This window comes from Antechinus flavipes, chromosome 3 (assembly GCF_016432865.1).
Source record: "Antechinus flavipes isolate AdamAnt ecotype Samford, QLD, Australia chromosome 3, AdamAnt_v2, whole genome shotgun sequence".
In the NCBI taxonomy this organism is placed as follows: domain Eukaryota; kingdom Metazoa; phylum Chordata; class Mammalia; order Dasyuromorphia; family Dasyuridae; genus Antechinus; species Antechinus flavipes.
This window is the reverse complement of record NC_067400.1, coordinates 510,681,988-510,707,978: the sequence shown is the minus strand read 5'-3', so window position 1 is coordinate 510,707,978 and position 25,991 is coordinate 510,681,988. Positions and strand designations below refer to the sequence as shown.

Sequence of the window (25,991 nt, the reverse complement as noted above, 5' to 3'; positions counted from 1 at the left end):
AGAGACAGAGAGACAGAGGAAGATAGACACAGAAAGAGACAGAGAGAGAGACAGAGAGACAGAGACAGAAAGAGACAGCGATATAGAGACAGAGACGGAGAGAAACAGAGAGACAAAGAGAGAAAGAGAGAGGAGAGACAAGCTTAGGGGGTCTTACTCCTTTCATAAATAACACTGCCCTGGAATTCACTGTGGTCTATTTTCAAGTATCAGAGCAACCCTCTTCTTGCCTCCTCCTTCACCCCACCCCTGCCAGATTAGAAAAAAAAATTAATCTTCTATGATGACAAACTTGGCTCAGCATTCACTGTACATACTGTACCCACAAGCCTGGCGTTCAGCCAGGGCTGGCGCCGTGCCAAAACTACAATAACAAACAGAGGGAGGGCTCGCCAAAAAGGAGGGGAGGGGCAGGAGGGAAGGAATGGGGGAAGGGAAGGAGAGCTAACATGCAAACAAGATGCACTAGGAGCTCAGAGGAACAGAGGCGACACTGTACCAGGGCAGTGCCCAGGATGTGCCGAGGAGCAGCATTTTGGAGTGAAAAAGGGCACTCACTCCAGCCCAAGGGCAGCATCAGACTATCACTATGGGCAAAAACCCCAGCACCAAACCAAACCTCCCCGCCCTGAAAATTGGGGCAATCTCTAACTCTGTTTCCACTGCTGGAAAATGGGTAGGGTCAAGTCCGGCACTCTTCCCCTGTCCATTCATGCTAACAAGGTGAAAACCAGCTCCTAAGCTGAATGAGTGCCCTGCGTGAAGCCTTCTTTCTGCTGAAATAAATAAATTCTGTTTCAGCAGCATGAAAACATGTCCTTGATTCCATATTTTTAAAAGTTCTGGCATCAAACATTAAGAGAAGGAGTAGGAACAAGTAAAATTCAATTTCTGCTGCTAAAATTTGGGGTTGACCATCACTGATTATTCCTATTCTGTGACCATCAACTCTCAGGGCAGTCTTGGATTAGTAGCTCACTTAAGACTGCTTCATAAGAGAAGGCATTCTCGTGTTGAATAAGAATTCATTTATCCCTTCACATAAGACCCAAAGTTTGCCCAAACACATTTTCTTAGGTTTGCCGGCTTCAGACCTAAAATTTATTTCCAAGATTTTACATGTAAGAAGGAAATATTTAACAAAATAAACAAATAAATACATGTGTGTGAGATTTAAGAGAAGGGAGAAATCAGAATAAACTTACTAAGACCCACAGTAAATTCGACATTATCTGTCATCACAAACTAGAACACAATCTTTGCAATCACTTTTCTATGAACACATCTCCAGGTTATTTTGTGTTTCCTCTAAATTCTCCAAAGTTCAGACACTAGTGATGTGCTATCAATATTAACTGTTAGATGAGTCTGGCATGAAAAGATGGGTAACAGATTCCAGCTTACCACTAGTGACCTATTCAGAATGGCTTAAACTGAGAATTATAAAAAAATCAAACTTAGAATGAGAGAATTCCAGAACTGGAAAAGCCTTATGTCCACTATCTGACATATACACTTTGGAGTACAAGTTCCTTCTATGACATTCTGACAAGGAATCTTCCCATCACCACTTAAATCTCTGAAACAATGGAGAATTTATTACCTTTTGATACTATTTTTTGAAGAAGTTTAATTATTAGGAAATTTTTTCCATATGCAAAACTCAAATGGGACCTCTGTATTCCTCAAATATACTAATACTGCTGCTCATTGAAGCCACGCAGAATTAATCTAATGAATCCCTTTCTTCTTCAAGATGACCCCTCAAATGTTTGAAGACTAAGACTGAATCTCTTAAAGTGATCTTCCTAAGGCATGCTGGTTCTAACTACCTCACCATCCTACTTGTCCTACTTTGAACAAGAGATATACTACAGTAGAAAGAGCAATGGACTGGAGGCCAGAAAATTTGGGTTTCAAACTTAGCTCTAACCATTCATTTCCTATGCAATATTGGGTAGCTAATTTATTAGCCCCCTGGGCTCAAGACCTCCAATAAGGAAGTTGAATTTGATTATCTCTAAGGCCCCTGTCAGCTTCAGGTATATAATTCCATATGTAGGAGGACTATTAGAAAGTCTGTAAGAGTGATCAGAATTATTCTCCTACTCTACAATTCCTCCAAGACCTTCTGAAATAGCAACATGCAGAACTGAACCTTGTATGACAGCTATAGTCTGACAAAAGAAGAAAATAATGGAACTACTGAAAATCTCTCATTATGAACAATGTATTTATAAGCCTAAGGCCATAATAGGCTTCTTATATCTACTGTATCAATGTATTCAACCAAAAACTCCAGTTCTTTTTCATATGAAAAAGTGACATGTATAAAACATGTTTGAATTTTGAAAAATACTTTACATACATAATCTCATTTCAGCCTCAAAACAATCCTAGGAGACAAACACTGTGGGTATTATTAATATCATCCTATAGATGAGGAAACTGAAGCTAAATCAGCATCAGAGGTCATTCAATTAGCACCTAAAGCAGAATGTTAACCACAATCTGTCCTAACTAAAAATCCAGGACTCTTTTTTTAATACCATATTGACATCTGTTCTCAGACACTTATACTATTTACATGTGCATGTGTATACATGCACATATATAAGCATAGAGATATATACATATATGCATACACATATAAATACACTTACACTAACTATACAGCCTTAGGCAAGTCACTTAATTACTGCCTACCTCAGTTTCCTCATTTGTAAAATAAGGTTTTATAAAAATAGCCCCTTCTTCCAGTGTTGGTTTGAGGATTAAATGAGAGAATAACTGGAAAGCACTTCAGAAATTTTTAAACATATATAAATGCTAGCTACATCAATCAATCATCATCATCAATCATTATTATTATAACTGTTTGGTCCAAATGTTAGTCTTTAAATTTGCCCCTCTTAAATCTCATCTTAGGAAATCTGGTCTCTTGTTCTAACTTGTCTAGATCCTTTTAAGATTACAATTCCATTGCTGAATTTATTAGCTATCTTTCACAGCTTCATATCATCTGAAAAGTTGATAAACATGTCATTTCACAAGATATTTGATAGAAATGCCTTCATCCAAATCTTTGATTAAAAATATTGAATAAAAAGGGAAAGGATAAAACTCTGGGATACTTATTCCCCTAAGGACCTCCTCTGTTGACAATGATCCACTAATAAAAACTGAGACTCCCAGGATTAATCTACTTACTTGTGTTATCATCTAAGCCACCCTTTTCTATCTTTTTTTCATAAAGATATCACAAAAAACTATCAAATGCCTCATTGAAATCCATCTACACATATCTTTAGTAATTCTTTAATCCTCCAGTTTTATTTTTTATTTTCCTTTTAGACAGAATTACAATTCATACAAGAATAACCCAACAAATTCATTATGACTCATTGGGAACACCATTTTCCCTTTCTAAGTGTTCACAAACCACCCCTTTAATAATCCATTCTAGAATTTTTTTTTCTAGGAATTGAAGTCAAGTTCACTGGCATAGAGAGTTTTTTAAGTATTTATCTTCCTGCCTTCTTCAAAAATCAGGGCATTTTGCTTATAGAGTACTCTGCATGATTCCTTAAAGATTAAAAATAATGGTTCATCACTTCCATCTGCACATCGCTCCCCTCTTCCCCCCTCCCCCCATATCCAGAGATATTTGTGTCATCTGAGCTAGGAGATCTGAACTCATTAATGGTAGCTAAGAGCTCTCTTACTATCTTTTCACTTTATCCCAGGTTTCAATTTTCTCAACTCTTTCAACTCTCTCTATTCTACCCTCTCTAGTTTGAAGATCTTTCCCATTTTCTCCTTGAAAAAGACAGAGCTAAAATATGAGATTCTATTTTTAGATTCTCAGATGCTACTTCCTTCATGAAGCTTTCTTTCCTTGACCCATTCTTCCATTCTTCCTGGCTATGAAAGCAATTGTTCCCTCCACAAATTTCATATTGCAACTGGTTTGTCTTTTCACTTATGATACCCTCCCTTTTAACATGGTTAACTATGTACTGTTCCAAAATCTCCTCTTCTACCTCTAGACTGGAAAATCTATACTGCTCATTTATATTTGTGGGCTTAGTGTTCTCACACAGTAGGCATTAAGGGACTCTTGCTGAATTAAATGGATTTTGTTCTGTCCTTCTGTTACTATTATTCCATTCATCTTGACTGGTTTGATATAGATGAACAGCCTTGGATTCAGGAGATTGGGGTTCAAGAGCTGACTCTAATATATATCAACTACATAATCAGGAGTGAGCCATTTCTCACTTTTTTTGTGCCCAAGCAACTCTAAGGCTATAAATTGCAGACCCCAGACCTGCTTTCACCCCAAGAAGCCACTATCAGGGAGATGTACTGGGATAATAGTTTCTATAGGTGCTCCCAGAAAAGTCCTTGCTACTTGTCAAGAGGTTCAAAATCAGAAATATAAAATGTTATCAGTAGAAACAAAAGATGCATTTTTATCTGCTTTGTTAATGTACCCTAAGATCCACAGGACATTTGCATTTGACTCCTGAATCCTTCTGTATTATGTAGAATTATTTAGAATGTAAGCTCCTTGAGAAAAGGGGCTGAAATCAAAGATCCATAACAACATCTTCATCTTATTGCCAACAAGTTTTTATTTTTAACTAATCTTAGAGGTTCATAACTCTCTTTTTCATCAATCCTTTGTTACTTGTATTTGCTTTAATCTTTTGAATGGGCAGTTAGGGAGGTAGTGCTATAGAGAGAGTGCAGAGCCTGGAATAAGAAAAACTCCTCCTTCTGAGTTCAAATCTAGCCTAAAATACTGGCTGTGTGACCCTGAGCAAGCCACTCAACTCTGTTTACCTCAGTTTCTTCATCTGTAAAATAAGCTGAAGAAGGAAATGGCTAACCCACTCCAGAATTTTTGCCAAGAAAAGCCCCAAAAGGGTCATGACTGAAAAACAGCAACAATTTTTTGGAAATAACTTCTAAAAATTATCTATAAAAATGAGGTGTTTGGACTAGATGATTTCTAAGGTTCATTGTAGCCTTAAATTCTATGAGCCTGTGAAATTTGAACTCTTCAGAGAAAGCCTAGTGTGGCTACATCAATCTTTTTCGGTAATGCTCCCTTTTCTTTTTTTTTTTTTTTCTTTTTACTTCATAATCAGAATTCTTCTCTTGGGAACCTTCCTCTTACAGCTGGTCTTCTTTTAAAATCTCTCATCATAGAACCTTATCTCTTTTCTTTGACCTCTACACATTTTTCTAAAACCAAGGACTCCTTTTATTATCTGTCATGAACTCTAAGAAAACATGAGTTGCTTTTTCCTAAGGTTCCTATTATTTCCATATCCAATCCTTTCTGTTGCCCAAAATCAGATCTGGAAAGTGGTTCCCTAAGCAACTTTTCTCAGTCTTCTGAAAGACAAAATTATTAAGAAGGCAGAAGCATAGGATTTAGTTTTTTTTTTTTAAAGCAAAGAGTCTGAAGTTTTCTTGCCAATATTCATATAGTTGAGGAGACCCACCAAAACAGCATTCAGCTTCTATGCCTATTTGACCATTTATGTAAAGCACACATTATTAATAGTTTCCAACTGGCCAGGTAGTCAGGAATAGATTCCTATCACATCATGACTTCTATTTCTCCTGCTATTTTTTGATCTTTGATCAGATATTCTTCATCCTGCATCATTCTTTCAGGTTAATGAATTTTTTTTAGCCTGCTGTGTTATATCAGTGTATTGTCAGATCTGTTTTTGGTGTTTTTTTTAATTTTATTTTGTTTTTTAGTAAGGGATATACTTGAGACTGAACTATTGATTTCTCTATCATGTTTCTTTCAGTCAGCCAATGGCTATGTGCTCAATGTCCAGTATTCTACTACAAATCACAGGTGCAGTAGAAGAAATGGGCCATTACAAAGTCACTGAGGAAATGGAATTTCCCCTCCTAGTTTTGACCCTGTCTTTTCTGGTTTTAACACCATGCCTCAGTTTCCATGAAGTGCCTATAGAACTTCATCCTTCTACCAGACTGACTTCCTTTTCCTACTATTAAGTTGTTCCTTTGATCTTCCTTTTTAATTTTGCTTTTATTGATGTAATAAAAACTTCTTCTAACAACAGTTCTTCTACAACTCTTAGCAGAGTAGCCTTGACTACAAAGATAAGAAATAATTTTGCCTATGATCCCACAGCTAGTATGTGTCAGAGGCGGGGATCACTGATCTTCCTAGCTCCAAAACCATCTCTCTCTCTGAAAAGTACTTTGTAAATTGTAAATAGCTATACCAGTATGCTATATTTATGGGAAAAAAGTTTGGGACAGCTGGTGAAAGGCCTTGAAGTACAAGTTAAACTGTTTTATCTACATATGGAAAGGCCCTATCAGCTTTTTAATAGGTTACCAACACTGAAAAGGGTGTCTGGGAAATTCAATTCAATTCAACCAGCATTTATTAAGCACCTACTCTCTGTAAACTCAAGAGACTGAGTTGGTTGTAGTTCTCTGCCCTCAAGGAATTTACAGCCCTAATGGAAGATAAGACATGAATGGCAATAATATGGCTCAGTAAAATGTGGTCTTTCCTGGACCTGGAGTCTAGGACCCAAATTCAAATCCAGCCTCAGACACTTAGTAGCTGTGTGATGCTGGACAAATCACTTACTCTGCCTGCCTCAGTTTCTTGACCTGTACAATGGGGATGACAAAAGCCCCAGTCTCCAGAGGTAATTGTGAGGACCAAATGAGTCAATACTTATAAAGAGCTTTGCAAATCTCAAAGCCCTACAATGTTGGCTGTTATTATTATTACCATATAACTTAAAATATAAGCACATAGAAAAAGCTAAACTGAGACCTAAGAGATTACTTCCAGCTGTAAGAATCAAGGAAGACTTTACAAAAGAAGATGATTTGAACAGTTTGGACAGACTTGGGGGTAGGAGGGGGGAAGCGTGACCGAGAATGTTTCAGGAAAGGAAAAGTAAAGTGCATTGGAGAGCAGGGACAAAGAGATCTATAAGGCATTATGGAGGGGGGAAATGGCACGTTTTAGTAATGAACTAGATGTGGGAGCAAAGGAGGAAAACAAAGATTTCAGCATTGTAAACCTGGATTGGTAAGAAGAAAACAATGGGTAAGGCAGGTGAATTTAGTTTACTCTGTAAATTCTCATTCTACCAGGGAAAATGTACATTCCTACTAGGTAATAAGTATCTATCTACTTCTCCTCTTTTCTTTCTGGTACAGAACAATCCTCTTTCCAAATACCTAAACAAACAATATAGCCAATATCAGGCCTGCATTGCTCACAACTGGAAGGAGACAAAATTAACTTGTAAAAGGCAGCACCATAAGTAGTTTAGTATTCAACTTTTCTCTATCCATTTAATGAAAGGCCCCCATAAAACCTGAACCAAATAGCCAGATTCATTAAAGTGTAAGTACCTAATTCTTTAACTGTTCTGCTAATGAAACTGCAGTGGACCCCTAGAAGATAGGGCAGGCAGGTCCAAGGCATCCGCAGCCCACAGGGAGGAGAAATGAATTGGCGGAGGGTGCTCTTTATCAAGCAGGAGGAGGGAGAATGCCATTAGGTGTCTGCCTGGTAACTTGGCGGGGTAGGAAAAGGCCAGGGTTCTTTTGTTCTCCCTAAAAAGGGGCCATAACCCATCCTGGCATCCCACACTGACAAGAACTAAGGTTCTAACGAGGCACGGGGGACTGAGGGAATCCCAGACTGCAAACTGGAACAGCGGCAGTTCTGGTCCGAGGGCCTGCAGGTGCTCAGACCAGGCGGACGGCAGGAGAAGGGGCCAGTGGCTGATAACCAGGTGTCCCACCTACCTGAGTGAGCCAGTAAGTGCATTCTCAGTCGTAAACTATCGAGGAACCGCTTCCCACACAGCTCACACCCGTACGTCTTCATCCCGCTGTGGAGCTTCCTGCAAGGGAAAAATAGACATAAATTAATGCTGGGGAAGCCTGAGCTCAAGACCCCCATCCCATCACTGGGCGTCATGAGGCCCTCACAACTGGGGGTCTTGGGAAAAGCAGGAAGTAAAGGTTCTGGTGGAAATATGACCAGACAAGGTTCCCAGATTATAGAAGTGACCCCAAGTTTGTTAATTCGAGATTGCACTCAGTAGTCTATATGAGGATCAGCCTGTGCCTTTCCTGACCAGGGGAAATGGGAGAAAGAATGGGGCTAAATCAGGACACCAATGAAGCTGACAGGGAAAAAAAAGCCATTTCAGTTGAATGGGAAGAATGGACACAAATACAGGACAGACAGTTGGGCTTGACTCTCTTGCAAATCAGAAATTAAAGCTGTTTATTTGTGGATACTGAGATTCTCCTTCATCTTGTGGACTGTCCAGAAGTTTCAATGGTATTGTTTCCTTCTCTCTGCCCCTCCCCCAAGAGGCCTTCTCTTTATCCTGTGCCAGATTTTAAACTTTGACAGATGGAGGTATGAGAACTGAAACATAATAAGTAACAGCACCCTGTACATTTACAGAATACTTTTACCTTTTAGAAAACACTTTTCATCTATAACAATGAAAAAAATTGCTGATTTAAAGTCAAGAAACTTGGGATGAAATCCCAGCCTGATCATGAGCAAGTGACTGTATTTCTTTGGGCAAAAGTTTCTCATCCATTAAATAAGTCTTAGACACTTATCACTTCCTAGCTGTGTGACTTTGGGCAAGTCACTTAACCCCAATTGTCTCAGCAAAAAAAAAAAAAATGGGGTTAAGGGTTGAATGAGATGACCTTTAAAGTCATTTCTTGACTCTAAACCTAGGATATTAAAGATTTATCTTATTTTACCTTCATAACACTCATGTAAGGTTGGTATATTCCCTGTGCTTTTAGAAGCAGATACATAAAGAAGAGGATAATAAAACCAAGTAGTACCAACTCTGCACTTAGCTATACTGGTACTGTATTAGAACCTGACAGCTATACAAATGGATAATATTATTACAGGAAAAGAAATCCAAACAACTGGTAGAAGTCTTTTTTATTGTTTGCTAGCCACTTTAACCTGTTTATTTTCTGTTTTCTGTTTTCTTTTTTTCTTTTTTAAATAATAGCTTATTTTCAAAGATAGTTTTCAACATTCAGCCCTGAAAAACTTGATGTTCCAAATTTTTCTCCCTTCCTTCTCCTTATCCCCTTCCCTAGACAGCAAGCAACCCAATATGTGTTAAACATGTGCAATTCTAGAATCCTTTAAGTATAAAGTATGATGAATATGGATATATTTATATGTATGTATATATAATATGAAGCCTTTTTTTTTACTAATAAATAAATATTAAATAAATTACTAAATAAAGTGAGGATGTGACAAAAACAGCGGAGATCAACAAGCTATAATCTCTGACTTCATAACTATAATGGAAAAAGAACTTGAGTCTCTTGCTTGTCCCAATCATAGGCTTCTTTCTTTCTCACGATCACACTGTTCCACCAAAAGTTAGTATTATGAAAGCTGATAGGAAGCAGGCTGGGAAACAGCCATGTTGCCAACAGGGAGTTGGGAGGAAGGGCCAAGAAGTGTAGGCTTGTTCAGACTCTGGAACCACAAACTACAAGGCTCACAGAAGCCTATTTGGACCATCTGGCCCAGAACACTGATTTTCCTCCCACCAGTCCTCCTGTTCTTAGGCCTTTCTGTGCTATTGCAGGATCTCCTCCAGGCCCTGTGTCACTCAGGCCTTATGTGGTAACTTCTATTGGAGTCCTAGTTCCCAAAGTTATAGGGTTGGAGCTAGAAGTATGAAGAAAGAACCCCCTCCAGAGAATGGCAAGTCTTGAAAGCTCTTGCAATCAGAAGGGGAACAAGGTTTGGGAGCTGTTGCTGTGCCCATAAAACAAGGCTGAGGTATAAAGGTAGCTGGTTCTGAGAGGATATATTTATTTTTTATTGTTTATTTATTCATTTATTGTTTTATTTAATTATTGTTGCTTGGGGGGGAGGGTTTATTTTTAAGGGAAGGGGTAAAAGAGAACTCCATAATCAGGAGGCCGAGTTCAGTTCAAATCAGCTTCGATACACCTAAGTGAAATGTAACACCCAACCAGGCGTGATACTCCCACTTCCTTCTCAGATCCTGTAATTACAAGTCACGTCAGAGCCATGTGGACCTCAAGGTAAATAAAAGCCTTGTAGGTGTCTAGTTTGGGGACTCTCACTCTGCAAGAGAGGATCCAGTACCTAGGGCTCGCCAAGACATCGGCCAGTAATCTCATACTGTTCTGTTCACAAAACTCTTTCCCAATCATACTGTTTTCTTTTGCTCACTTGGACTCTCTACTCCTAGCCCGAGCTAAAGGCAAATGATTTCCCAATCAGAAATGCATACGTACACACGCACACACACAAAATCTCTCAGAGAAGCTTTGCAAAGTCATATCCTCATGTTATCTAATGTCTGGCCACTGTTGATACAACTAAATTGAGAAATATTTGTGGGACAGAACATTTTAACTGAACATTCTTGACGTGGATGACTTCAGAATATTTTTAAAATGTATTTATTTATATTTCAAAAACAATAAGAAAAAAAAAACAGAAAAGGAATACAAAACAAAAGAGAACATTGTCATGTGCCCAGCAGATCAGGAAGGATTCAAAATGTATAACAACAAATTACCAGATAAAGAAAGTGTATCTATTAGAAGAAATTATATTCATGAATGTCCATTTTTTTCTTTACTTCCTTGTAAGTTGGTCTTTGGTTCTCTGTTGTATATCTTATTAATTTTATTCTTTTTCCCCCTTTTATCCCCTCCGCCACCCACAAGCAAGCTACAGTTAAGAAAAAATATACTTATATAAACATATGTACATATATACATACATACACACACACTCCATACATATGTCTTTCCTATCCCTGCTGTCTCTTTAAATTCTGCTCCACAATTTGCCTTATTACTTAACCTTCCCCCACCCAAGGATCCCTTCCTTGTCTTCTTTTTTTTTAAATAAGCAAAATAAGTTTTAAAACTCTTCTTTCCCCACACAGGAACAGGTGATAACTAGAGACTTATTCGTCCTGCATCAGATTTTCTACATTTTCCCCATAGTTAGTTAAATTTTTCTAAATTACACATTAGAAATGTCCCCTAAAAGGGGCCGTTTACAGTTCACCCTCAGTAACCAATGAAGCAAGTGTCTATAGGCAGATAGCTCATTTGGGGACAGGGGTGAGATGAAACGGAAAGACATTGTAGGGAGAGTGGACACTGGACAGACAGCATCTCAGACCAGAAGAATGAGGGACCAGTTAAGAGGTCCTTAGCGGAAAGAGTCTCTCAGGGACTGGAAGGGGAGGACTGACCATTGCTTCCTCTTCTCCCTATCCCCAAATGTCAGGCTTTAAAACAACACTAAAATTTTTGGGGATAACCAGCATATAGCATTTATCCTTTTTAATTCCCTCCAAAGGGAGACAACATATATGTTGAATTTTAAGCACTGCAAGGAGAATCTTAGTAAGTTGGAGAGCATCTAAGTGGGCAGTGACCATGATGTGAAAGACTTTATGTGCCCTGCCATAAGGTTTGACTGAATTTTCAAGAAGATAAATCTTAGATAAGAAGCATTCACCTTTTTACTGAGTTTTGGATCCCTCTGGCAGTCAGTTTGGAAAAGCCTACAAACTCCCTTCTCAGAATGCATAAAACACTTTGGAAAACAATTATTTTGAAATAGTTATCTAGCAGACGCCAAGTTAAAAATCTTTGAATCTTGCAGGAGACATGATAATTGTTTTCAAGGACCATCATGTCAAACAGAAATCAGACATTTTCTGACTGACCCCCCTTCCTCTCAGAGAAAAGAATCAAAAGCAATGGATGAAAAATTGCAAAAAGGCAAAGGGAGTCACATGGAAGAAAATCTTAGCAATTAAGAGATAGAGGAACTGGATGTCTTGTGAGGTAGGGGGTTCCAGCTCTCTGGCAACCAGATGGCCATCTGCTAGATATGGCGTGAAGGGCATGTTTGCTCAGGTACATGTTAAACTAGATGGTCTCTAGTCACATCCATCTCTGAGTTTTGGGGAAGTGAAAAGGAGTCAGATTGACTGGAATAATCAGACAGAGAGCCTAGGTGAATTCCAGAATCCCAGCCTGGAAGCTTCTCCAACCCAGATTACATCAGTTTCCTCCTTTATCCACTTGGTTTCCATCCCTTACTTAGTTTTCCCTTTTATTTACCCAAAAGAACAGCAGGGAACTTTTCTACGGCACCATTAATTTTTTCTCCACTCCTCTTTCCTTATCAAACATTAAAACTAGAAAAAGGCATTTATGAACACAGAGGGGATGAACAAAGCACTGCTGGAACTGCAATCAGGAAGAACTGAATTCAAATCCAGATTCAAACATTTCTTAAATGTGGAACCCTAGGCAAGTCACAACCTCTGTGTTTCAGTTTACAAATGAGAATAATAACACCATCTACCTCTCATGGTGATTGTGAGGCTCAAATGAGATTAACATTTATAACGTTCTCTGAAAACCATAAAACACTATATCAATGCTAGCTGAAAATCCACATTAATCCTACACTACTACTACACGTCCAGGGCTAGAGATTGAGCATCATATATGGTACTAGCCCACTGGAAGCTCTGAGTATTCACTGTATGTAACACATGCAACTTTGTCATCATAAAACACATGGTTATGTGCCATAAAGAGCAGAATTTCTGGCATTAAAAAAGTTCCTTTTTTTTTTAAATACACTAAAAACATTGCTCTTTGCATCTTGTGCATCGCATCCTCAGAAATTTGCCTTGCCTACTTCCAGTTCTTCATGCATTTCCTAGGATCTGGAGAAATAGATGTATGAAACTGTCAAATGACCAAACCAAGGATATAACACTGGGATGAAAATTCCATTCTTAATCCTGGATATTCAGAAAGACACAAAGACAATGAGATCCCCATCATGTGGCAGAAAAACAAAGGTCCCCATTTCTCACTTAAGAAGCCTGAGCCAGGCTGGGAAGAGAACTGAAGGACAGAGGAAAAAGTGGTTTTCTGAAAGTTTAGGATTAAAATCAAGACTACAGGATCTTCCCAACCCAGAAGGGGAGTTGGTCAAATGGTGGAAGCTGTAGGGCACAATCTAACAACTAACCAATGTGAACTCATATGAACAGCTTGGCAGATATCTACATTAGATGGATTCATAATATTTCTCTCTCAATAGAATCTTCTTTTTCCAATTACATATAAAGGTAGTTTTCAACATTCATTATTCTTCAAATTAATTTTTTGATTAAGTCTTTTATTTTCAAAATACATCCAAAGATAGTTTCTAACATTCACCTTTGCAAAACCCAACATTTGAGTTTCAATTTTTCCCCCTCCCTCCCTTTCTTATCATCCCAAGACAGCAAGCAATTTTCTATAAGGACTTATGAACTTAAAAAAAATCAGTCCACTCCTTAAAAATTCAGGCTGCAGAAAGCAGCAACTTAAGTAAAAGTAGAAAAAATACATCAACTACCTCCTTTCTGTCCTCACATCCACACTTCCAGTTCCCATTCTGTACTCCCACAAATCTGGAGGTTCCCCAACCTTCTGATGTCACTCTGCGGCTATGGTACGATACAGAGAAAGGCTAGCTGGGCAGGCTGCACATGTTTCTACCCAATTTTGTAAAGCTGACACAGGAAAATATATTCTCGTGCTCTCTTTTTATCTCAAAGGAAGCCACACTGATGAAGACAGCTTTGAAGCTAACCCAGTTCTAGCATGGAACAATCATGTATGGGGGCTTCCCCAATCTCACCCCCTTGCTGTGTACCCTACACCATCATTGTCCCTCTGATTTCTGCCTCCTTCAGATGTCTTACCACAGAAACTGGGTTTGGACTGTTTAGCAGATGTAACTAAGTAAAACCAAAGGTCAAAATGAGCATCTTCTTTCTGGGAAGACCTATTATTCATCTCTTCCATTTTGCAAATGTTGCAAAATTCATTAAATTTTGCAACATTTAATGAATTTAACAATTCATTAAATTTTAATTTAATGAAACCTAAACATGATATGTATAATCTTTTTCTGATTGCTTGCTGTCTTGGGAAGGAGTAGAGAGATAAGAGAAAGTGGGAGAAAAAATTTGGAACGCAAAATCTTGCAGAAATGAATGCTGAAAATTATCTTTATACATAATTGGAAAAATTAAATATTATTGAGTAAAATTAAATACATTTTTAAATTAGAAAAAGAAAATTAAATATGATATTTGGGGGGGGGTTAGTTTTTAATAAGGGCCTAAAAGCAAACCAAAAGTCCTAACTCTGCACTCAGAGGGTTCAACTAACTAGAATTATGACTTAGTTTCTAACCTGTTCTAATGACACCAAACAAGATACAGGTCCTATACCTGTACAGAGTATAGAAAACCATTCAATTTAATATATGTCCAATCAATTTTTGTGAAGATAAACATATTTATATAGTGAAATAGACAATGTATATCTGTGTCTTGCCATGCATTCCACAGTGATGATGACAGGAGGACAAGTGATACATAGACACGTGCCCCCAGCTCAACACCCTGTTCCCTTCATTGGGGAACTAAAGCTGTTCTTTAAATGGCACTTTTTACATTTATTCTATCCTATTACAACACATTTTTCACATTGTTATATTGAATTAGGGAGATTATTCGTCATTAATTCATTTAACAAACATTTATTAAGTACTCATATAAGACACTAATGCTAAGTGCTGAGGGAAGGACAAAACTACTAAATAAAACAGTCTTACCCTCGAGGAAGATAAAACACATAAACAATATAGTTTTATTATATAAATACATTATCTACATAATACTTATCAGAAGAGATAATATATATAACAGGCTTTAAAACTTTAAAGTGCTATATAAATATTAGTTATTCACTATTACTATATTATTTACTATTTACTACTAAAGCACATTATTATCTCTTTATGCTTTAAGCTTCACAAAGTATTTTTCTTATGTAAAACAGAATTGTAAATATTTTGCACATGAGGAAACTGAGTTAGAAAAATATGTTCATAGAATCCTAATCTTAAACTGAAAAAGACATCAAGGGCCATCTAATCCAACACTCCTCATCTGATAATTTTAAAGCTAATTTTCTAATTTATCTCCCTTTCACACAACAAATATTACAGTCAGTATTTGAACTGACTCATGAACTACTTATGATAAAGGCCTCATTTTTAAAATATATAGAGAACTGACTAAATTTAAAAGAAGCCATTCTCCAATTGATAAATGGTCAAAGGTTACAAACAGACAATTTTCAGATGAAGAAATTAAAACCATTTCTAGTCATATAAAAAGATGCTCTAAATCACTATTGATCAGAGAAATGCAAATTAAGTCAACTATGAAGTACCACTACACACCTGTCAGATTAGCTAAAATGACAGGAAAAGATAATGATGAATGTTGAAAGGAATATGGGAAAACTGGGATACTGATACATGTTTGGTGGAACTATGAATGGATTCAATCATTCTGGAGAGCAATTTGGAATTATGCTCTACAAGTTATCAAACTTTGCATACTCTTTGATCCAGCAGTGTTTCTACTGGGCTTATATCCCAAAGAGATCTTAAAGGAGGGAAAGGGACCCGTATGTGCAGAAATGTTTGTGGCAGCCCTGTTTGTAGTGACCAAAAACTGGAAAATGAGTGAATGGCCACCAGTTGGAGAATGACTGAATAAGTTGTGATATATGAATGTTATGGAATATTATTGTTCTGTAAGAAGTGACCAGCAGGATGATTTCGAAGAGACCTGGAGAGACTTACATGAACTGATGCTGAGTGAAATAAGCAGAACAAGGAGATCATTATACAGGACAAGAACAAGATCACATAATGATCAATTCTGATAGATGTGGCTCTCTTCAACAATGAGGTGATTCAAACCAGTTCCAATTGTTCAGTGATGAAGAGAACCAGCTACACCCAGCGAAAGAACTATGGGAAATGAGTATGGATCACAACATAGCATTTTCACTCTCTGTTGTTGTTTGTTTACATTTTTGTTTTCTTCTCAGGTTTTTTTTCTTTCTAGATCCATTTTTTCTTGTGCAGTAAGATAACTGTATAAATATGTATACATATATTGGATTTAATGTATATTTTTACATATTTAACATGTATTGGATTACTCGCATCTAGGGGAGGGAGTGGAGAGGAGGGACAATTTGGAACAGAAGGCTTTGCAAGGGTCAATGTTGAAAAATTACCCATGATATGCTTTGAAAATTAAAAAGCTTTAATAAATAAATAACAGAAGGGAAAAACATTTGAACCTACATTTCTCTAGATGCCAACTCTAATGTTCTTTCCACCTTACAGCCCCATCCACAAAGTAGGTATTTGGTGAACTCAGATGAGAGAGAAGATAGAGAACTGGGGAAAAGCCAAAGGAAAGGGTTTGGGCAGGAAGCTTTTCAGAAAGAGAAACATTAAATCTGAATGTGGCAGACATGAAGGCCCACAGGAACAGCAAACTAAAGATAGGGAGAGGGACAAAAAAATGAGGAATAGTCTGGGGTAATCCAATTTTCACAGGAGGAATAAAACAGCAACTAAATTATATGCATAACACTAGGATCTAGAAGGAGAGGGAAGGGGTTCAAAGAATGGGGCTTAAGAGGAAAAAGTGATTCAAGCCCAAGTGGAAAGGAACATAATATTGTCCAATAGTGTCCTTGGGCTTCTAGCATCTCTCTGTCCAGCAGAAAAAGATAAAAGTTGGTCAAAACAAGATGTTTAAAGAGCTGCTCTCATCTCTCAAGAGGCAACACTATTATTAACAGTATCTTCACATTCCTATTGCTGAATTTCTCATTGGATGGAGTTGAAAGACTCTTAGGGAGACCTTATGCAAAAGCATAGTGGATCCAGGAAATAAGACCTGTGATTTGGGAAGCACAGAAATAATCACCATGACACTTGAGATACACAAGGAAGAAAAGTGGGAGAAGGCATAGATAGAGATGACGGATCACTAAATTCAACTCTGATCAAACTACAACTTAAGTTCTGTATTCAGTGGTAGATGTCATATTTTAGGAAAGAAATTGTTAAGCTTAAGCAGGTTCATAAGAACTCAACCAAAGTAACTGACTCAAAACATTGCCATGTAAGAATGTACTGAATGAACTAGAGATATTTATGTAAAAGAGGCAACTCAGGGATGATCTAATATGTTTCCAATATTTAAAAAAACTGCCATGTGGAAGAGATCTTAGACTAATTCTGTTCCACTTCCAAGGGCAGAAATAGGACCTCTGAGTAAAAATAAAAAGAGAGTAGATTTCAACTTAATATAAGGAAGGACATTCTAAAATTTAAGGTAGTCCAAAATTAGAATGGAACTTTCTCACATCTTCAAATGGAGGCTAAGGGGGATAGAAATCAACGAAGATCATAGACTCTAAAATGAAATTTTAAGTCTACCTAGTCCAATCCCCTGATTTATAATGGAGGAAAATGATACTGAGAGAAATGACATATCTTGATGAGGGTCACACAGCTAGCTAAATATCAAAAGTTTAAGGTCCTGGTTTAAAGTCAGTACTCTATGCCCTCCATAATACAATACTATAAACGAGATTCATGCTTCCATATTGGATGAAGTCCCTTGTAACACTCAGATCCTAAAAGACTGCACCATTCCCTCACTGGAGGAAAAAGAATTGGTCTCACTGCAGCCCACCCCAAACAGAAAGCTTTCCTCATTTCCCAATATGTTCCTTTTCTAATACAAAGAAGATACTGTCCAGTCCAGATCTTTTAGCAGGAACACCTCCCCAATCTTGGGAGATTCTCCACAGAACAAACACATTCTAAAATCTATTTTAAATTATAGCAATATGACAAATAACATTGCAAACTCAATCAGCCACCACTGCTTGGGATTCTCCATTTTCTAACTTATTGTCACATATGCATAGTGTATACAGCAGCATTCAGAATTCAGGACCAAAGCCTAATTTTTAATCAAAGCAGATAGAAAGGGGGCAGGAGAGCCTGTGAGCATGAGACTAGAAACCACGAATTCTAATCACAGCTCTAGCTAGATGACCTTGGGAAAGCCAGTCCCCTATAGTGCCTACTATATCCCGGTACTTTGCTAAACTCTATTCATCTGCAACATGGCAGAGAGTTTTAACTCAACACCTCTCAAGTTCCTCCTAGCTCTGAAAGTTTGTGCCCAACAAATACACAATTTATAGCAAATGCCTGAGTGAGAGGGAAAGGCGTGGAACTGTTCAGCCAAGTAACACTGAGGCGCTAAAATGTCTCCTCCATCAAACCAGAGGAAGGTCTTTACAAGGCTCTTCTAAACATGGCCAGTCTGGGAAAAACATTCAATAAACTCAAATTCTCAAGCACCATGGGGCAAGGGCCATCCTCACAGCTCATTCAGTTTCCCAAGCCTAAAGGGAGGTAGACAGAGAATTATTTCACAAAGGCATTATTTCCCAAAGATATTCACTCTCCTGAAATTTCCTCTGGTAAAAAAAAACCAAATAAACAAAAATATGCTATTTATCTAGACTCTAGTATCACTAGAAAGCTCAAATATCCAGCTCTGGAAGAGGGTCATATTTAGCACTATATTTTTTAATAGAATGAATTTCATGACAAACAAATTATATCAGATTTACTCCAAAGAAAATCTTTCAAGGTCATCCTAGAGTCCACGGAGTGGCAAATTGGGAGCAGGGAGAAAATGCTGCTGTTGCTGCATGTTAGGACACCCCGATTCTAGCCCTGGCTCTGTTCCTCACTGGCTAGTTATTGTGTTACTTTAAACATGTTCCTTCCTCCATAAAGGGACAGGGCTGTAATCGAATGATCTCTAAAGTTCTTTTTATTTTCTGATTGTGTGATTGCTATGCCTTTTATAGAAGATGCCTGAATAAAAGAATGAAGTACGAATGAAAGGGAGACGGCCCAGAGTCCACCTTATTCTCTATAAAAACATGAACCTCCAGTGGGGAGACCCAGGGCATGGGATGAAGAAGAAGGGCTACAGCCCCATGCCCTTTCCCAAGTCTGGCAACCCAATAAGGATTTAAGTTTAGTTTATCACACTTTCCCATGGTACAAGCTAGTAAACAAGCAGGAGTTGAGGAGTCTCACATTTGTCAGTCATGGAATCCTGGGGTGGACAGACCATTAATCTGACCCCGTATGGCATGTGTTATATTTGGAGCCTGGCCAGTTCAAGGTCAAAAGGGAGCATCTACTTGCTCCTTTAGACTGTAAGCTCTTGGTGGATAGAGATCCTACCTTATTGACTGCCAAAAGCTCAGGATAGCATCTCCATGCGCTCTTGTTCCTTTGTCCTCAAAGTGGTTACTCAAAAAATAGCTGTTGGTGGTACACCTCCCCTAGAATACCAATTACCCCAAGACACAAGAGAAGGAAAAGCCTGTTCTCAGAATCAAGGGTACCACTTGGGACTGGCTGGACACCAGGAGGAGAAATGGAATCCCCAGGAATACAGAAAGGCTAGCTCATGAGTCTAAGACCTCTCTTCAAAAGGAAAATTAGCCCCCCCCACCATCACCATACCCCCTTTTAATGTCGGCACTGACTAGAGATTAGACAGAGTCATTTGACAAGCTGTGAATGCTTAGCTGGTATTACCACAAATTACCCTTCTAGCAATAGAGTTCGCTGCTCCCCGACTAGTCAATATTAATAAACATTACCGAATGCTTTTACAACACAATTTATTTTTTAATACACCGCTTTATGTATGCCATAAAGTAAATATACCAATAAAAGCCACGGATTTCAAACAACAGATTAAAAAAGAAAAATAACCAAGAAAAGGAAGATGCCCTGTGGAAGACTTATTAACCCCTTCCATGCTTTAAAAGTGTGGATAGTAAGACCCTAGGATAGCCAGTATTGCTGTAGCTTGCAATAGTCATTTTTTTCCGGGGTGCTGATTTGCAGGGGAGGGGGCTAGTAAAAGGGAAGATTATCCTATTAGGTGGCAGACTACAGGTGTGGAATTTACATGTTATTTATTAGAGCTGTTTTTGATTAACTGGTTTTCTTTGTTGTTGGAAAGGTATATAGAGAAATGGTGTCAAAAACAAATGCAATGTTAATAACACTAAAAACAAAAATAAAAGGAAAGGATTACATAAGACAAAGGAATCACGTATTCCGGAGAGTGAACCAGATGTCATGATAAATGTGGTAGAAAAGGGTACAAGCCAAGAGAGCCGGTTCCATTAAGCAACCTTGTGATCTCGGGCATGTTTATCCCTCCCCAGCCCTCGGGTTTTTTACTTTGTACAAAAGAAAGGCCAGACCCTGCTCAAAACACTTTTATAAGAATAACTGCAGCAGGGCCGTGGAAACACTTTCCCCACAACAACATCTATGACATAGTGAGCCCAGGTATTATTGCCATTTTACAGGTGAGCAAACTGATTCTCGGAAGACAAAAGACCTGCCCACAGTTTCCCAGCTGCAAGAGTCTAAAGCTGGTTTGCAAAACCAAAAGGATGCCAGCCAACAGGAACATTATGAGTTGGGTGGGGTGGCAAGGAATTAATTTGCAAGCCTCAGGCTCTTTCACTCCTATTAACTTACCTCTACCCAGAGAAAGAAAGGCACGTGCATCCCCTTGGGAGGGGAGCAAGTAAAACTCTGGCTGAGCTGTGGAGTGGCTATCCTCCCACTAAATCTTAGGCTAACAGCTAGAAGCAGAGAACAGTACCTTCAGATAAGGCAGTGTGAGAACACCTAGTCTGATCGGACCACAGGCCCTGTTCATCTGCCCACGGGCAACGGCTCCTGGAGAGATCTTCACCAGAGGAGGAGGAAAGGGGTGGGGGGAGGACTGATGCCCCGAGGCCGTTATGCAACCAGCTCATTGTTTTAAAATGATCAAATTCTCCTAAGTCATTTATGTGAAATATCTCTATCAACAAATTTCACCAAGAACAAAAGTTTTTCATTTGTGTGCCGGGCTATAGGATGATCTTATCACAAGCAATCTTATACAGTCTCTTTCAACAAGGTCTTAGAGCGCTTATCTTCAAGGCTCCTGCTAGCCAAATATGATTGAAATGTTCTATTTATGCTCACTGGATTAAGGAGATGTTGCAAAACTGCACAAAACCCTGGCAGATGTAAGCAAGGTATTACAGCCTGGGCAGTTAAGATCTGAGGGGAAGAGATCAATACACACTTTTGTAGTTTGGTGCAGGATTGTGTGTGTGTGTGTGTGTGTGTGGTTTTTTTGGGTTGGATTTTTTTTTTAAAGAAACCTGAAAGTTCTGCTTTTATTTTTTAAAAAGGAAGGAAAAACAATCAGTAAAGTACATTGAGATGTTTGGCTTCTCATTGCTATTGTCCCTCTCTGATTAGGGACTCTGTTGCCTATACTCAATTATGTCAATTGGATGATTTAAAAAAAAATCCAAATATTTTCTTCAAGTCCTAGAAGGCTCTAGATGAATAGGTATCAAACTATGGGAGATGCCAAATGAGGAACAGATTTTGCCTCCCCCCCCACCCCATCAAAACTATATGGATGGTTTTCTTAGAGATATGTGCCAAAAATATCATTTCCCAAAAAAGCTGGCTTACATTAAAAATCTCTTTCCTCTTCTCTGATTTCACCCAACCCAGAGGTGTATGTTGGAGGAAAGAGTCTCACTTTTGACTAAACTCAAACTCAGGTCTATAATCTAGCAAAGAACTCCATCTAACCTTCCATGCCTAATTCCTACCCCTGAGCAGGAAAGCACTTCTCCCTATGTCCTAGAGAATACTTGTGTCTTTCCATTATCCCATGTAGACGCTCCACGATTTAGCTCTGTCCAAAAACATACAGATGCTCCTCTCAACTAATATCAGACTTCCTGTCTTTTCAATGTAACTCTATATCCCATTCTACTCATAACACAGTTAAAAAAAAAACTTTCTAAAGTTTGTATTGTTTAGGATACAATAATTAATTTACTTGTCTGCTTAGACAGAGGATTTAATAAAAAATATCTTTAAAAATATGTGTTCCAATGAAGTGATTCAGGGCAATTCCAATGGACTTGTGAGGGAGTCAGTCGATCTCTATCCAGAAAGAAGACATGGGAAATGAATGTGGATCACAACATAGTATTTGCACTTTTTTTTGGTGCTATTTGCTTGCTTTTTTTTTCCTTTTTGATCTGATTATTTTTGTGCAGCATAATAAATGTGGCAACATATAGAGGAATTGCACTTTTAACATATATTGGATTTCTTGCTGTCTAGGGAGGAGGGGGAGAGGAAGGGGGAACTTGGAATACAGGATTTTATAAGAGTAAATGTTGAAAACTATCTTTGCATGTATTTTGAAAATAAAAAGCTATTATTTTTTTTAAAGTATCTGTTTCATCTTCTATTGTTGAAATCATTCAACAAATCTTTTGTCTTTCATATACATAATGTTATACTAGGTACTGGAGATACAATACCAACTGAAATTTTTTAAAAAAACAGTTTCAGTCTTCAAGTAACTTTATTATTCTAGAGAATGATTTCAGGATGTTATGAGGTTTTAGGACCACCATTCTGGTATATAATCTTGGGCAAGAAGAGAATTTGTAGGAAGATCATTAGGTGCCCACTTGATTATTCCCTCCTACCCAACTAAATCTCAAATACCATCTTATTCTCTCATCCTTAGCCTCTTTTACAAGAGTGGGCTTACTTTAAACAGAATTTTTAAAACCATTTCAAAATCCTGATTAATGAAGATTTTACAAATATAGTGATCATGATAGTATCTCTCACTTAGATCAAACTTCCCTCTTTAAAGAGATTTCATTAAACCCTCACAATAATCCGATCAGGAAGTTATAGCAGAGATTGTCCCCATTCTGCAGACAGACAAATAATGCCCTGAAATGGTTAAAGGACTTTTCTAAGATTGCACAAGTAATTAAACTACAATCCAAACATCATAAATCCTAAACCAAGGCTCTTTCCTCCTGGACCATACTGAGGAGACTTTAGCTCTGTAAGAGAGGAGGCTATTTGTCTATGACCCAGCACTTGGGATTCTGAGTTAAAAAAGAGATTTCTGTTGAGCTCCCCTTATGTCACTGACCCTGACCGAGTCGGGGTGGCTAAAGACCGTTTTTAAGAGGGGAGAGGCTCATTCTCAGAATCCTGATTTAGTATGGCTGCTATCTGAGTTCCCATTGTGAACTCTTAGGAAATCAAGTAATCTCCCTAGATCTCTACGAGTAGGGATGGGGAAGGGAAAGTAGGAGGAAAAGGAGGGAAGGGAAGTGTCAAATAATGACAGAAAAAGGCTTTTCAGTCCCACAGTCCATCTGTGCTATGTCGGAATGTTTATTTTGCAGCCGCCTCCCCAGCCTGGAGGGGCCCCTGTGTTTTCAGGGGGCAGAACCTTCGGAGGAAAAGACTAATCTCCACCCAAATGGCCCCCTGCTTCCTTTGCAAGATGCTGAAGCTGATAAGAAATAAAATAGTTCATATCACACCTTAGTCTATAAAAGTAATTCCTAGACGTTAGGCACAGCAACTCTGTAAAGTATATATAGAAATTGAGTGTCAGAGATAAAACTATCTACCTATGGTCATAAAAACTGTGCCCAAGGTGGGATTTGAATCTGGGTCTCTCTTGGCTCCAAATCCAGCCTTCTTTCCACTCTGCCCCTCAGCTTTTTCCATCTATCCTCCTTAATTAGCCCACTTTCTATGTTGGCTAACACCCAAGAAGTTGTGCTTTATAGGAAACTTTGAAACCTCTGGTTGAAAAGGACCATAAGGGGTCACCTTATCCATTCCTTGAGTCTTCCAAACTATGTCAATTAAACAAGAATCATTCCTGCTTTTAAAGGCCAAAATGGAGGAGAACCCTCTGTTTCACTTGATAATCCAATATAATTAATCTACAGGAGGTGTTCTCAGCCTCAGGTCATAAACATATGTTTATACCTTCCATGAACAAAGCACTGTACTGATGACAAAAATCAAACAGCCCCAGTCCTCAAGCAACTTAAATTCTACTAGAAGATGATTCAGAATATTTTTTGGCAGACAATATAATGGTATATTTGGAAAACCCCAATAAAGTTGAAAAATAATTTTAACAAAGTAGCAAGATATAAGATAAATCCACATAAATCATCAGCATTCCTATATGTGAATTTGATTTTTAAAATATTTTAAATCTATATCTCAATATAATGGTTTTTCCACCATAATTTCATGTATTTTATGGCTTGCATGTACAAAACTGAGGGGGTCTACTGGCTTGCCCACAGGGGTCCATCTCACAAATATGCATGGGTACATGCACATACATACTCCCTATATGTATGTATACATGTGAGTATTTTATTTATATAATAATTTATATATATTTATATATAGGGATACATCTATATATGTATGTATACATGTGAGTATGAACATTTATATATAAACATAAGTATATATACATACATATATAGATATACACACACATATATATACACGTTTAATCGAAATCTCTCAGATTCTAGAAGGATATAGGCAGAGACAATCATATATAGTTGGATGCACATATATAATTGTAATTGAAATCTCTCAGATATAAATTCTAGAGGGATATAAGGAGACATATATGGGCATATACACACACACATATATACATATTTAATCAAAATCCCTCGGACACAGATTCTAGAGGGACACAAAGAGAGGGGAAAGTCCAAATATAAGGAAGAAAAAAGGGGAGAAAAAACTGAAACAATGGGCCAGAGAAGGTGTGTCTCCTTCTTCTGATGTCATTTCACAAAACTTTTGCAACATAACTGAGTAACATCTTTAGCCATCAGACTCCCCTGTGCCCAGGAATGGTGTTTGGCTCAACAGGCAAATCATTCCTTACAAATCACAGAAGAAATAGCTTTACTGAGTGCCTCGATTTCTCCAAAGTGAAGATTTTTGCTTGTGTGTGTGTGACTCCCCCAAAACTTAAATACAAAGAACAAGCCCCAAGGAGGAAGAGAACAGCGGGTCTTTCATGATCCTACTAGGTTCTAGGACAAGAGAAAAAGGTCCTCAGCTGTTCCTAGGAACTTGTGGGAGAAGAATCCCCCCAGCAGGTTCTAGGGAAGCAGCACCATCAGAGCTGCCCAAACTTTTTTTCCCTTGTCTTTTTTTTTTTTTCTTTTAAGGGCGCAGTCTTGTTCCTTTCTGCACAGGCCCCTGGTAAAGAACAAACAAACAAAAGCTGGGGCTGAGCGAGGCCCCTCTCAAGCTGCGGGTAATTAAAAAGGCCTATAAATGCCCCCGCAAAAAGCACTTCAAAGAGACAGTAATTCCAGCAATGGCCAGTCAAGACGGTGTGGTGTAAAAATTATGAGTTTTCCCGACGGGGTGCTGTGTGTGAAAAGGACAGGGGCTGGTGGCCAAGGGAGGGCGAGCCCCACAGAGGGGCTTTAGCAGTCTGTGTCCATGCCCAATGCGTGTAAGTGCGTGAGGGCTGGAACGAGCCAGGGCTCCGGCTTTCTGTGCACACTCACATTCATCAACGTGGAGGCCCGAGGAGCGCGTGGGCATGAGGATAAAAGGAAAAATTAAATAAAGGCAACAAATACGTGTTCCCTCCCCCTGCTGGGCTTGACTGTTCACGGGGAGAGCCGGACAACTCTCAGTCTCCAGTGCCCCCAACTTCTTGCCTGGCACTCGGGAAGGGATGCAAAGCATTGGGAATGCTTGGCCCAATGCAAGAGGAGGTGATTGTATTAGCTTACTGCCCAATACATTGTGGTACACACATAGGAGCAGAACATCCTGCACGTCAGGTTATGTTACTGTGCATGTCAAATAAAATACTGCTAAACTTCCTTTTGGCTGAATTTACTATCTCCGCTGTGGGTATACTGTGCTTGTTTCATGTTTTTAAACACGG

The 25,991-nt window shown here is 38.4% G+C and overlaps 1 protein-coding gene across 1 annotated transcript in view; it reads right to left on the bottom strand.

Moving 5' to 3' along the window:
• The window catches only part of ZBTB16 (zinc finger and BTB domain containing 16), a 239,738-nt gene that overhangs the window by 112,117 nt on the left and 101,630 nt on the right, over positions 1-25,991 (bottom strand). The window contains exon 3 of the mRNA XM_051987006.1: positions 7,840-7,937. Coding sequence (XP_051842966.1) covers positions 7,840-7,937 — 98 coding nt within the window. The remainder of the gene's footprint in view (positions 1-7,839; positions 7,938-25,991) is intronic.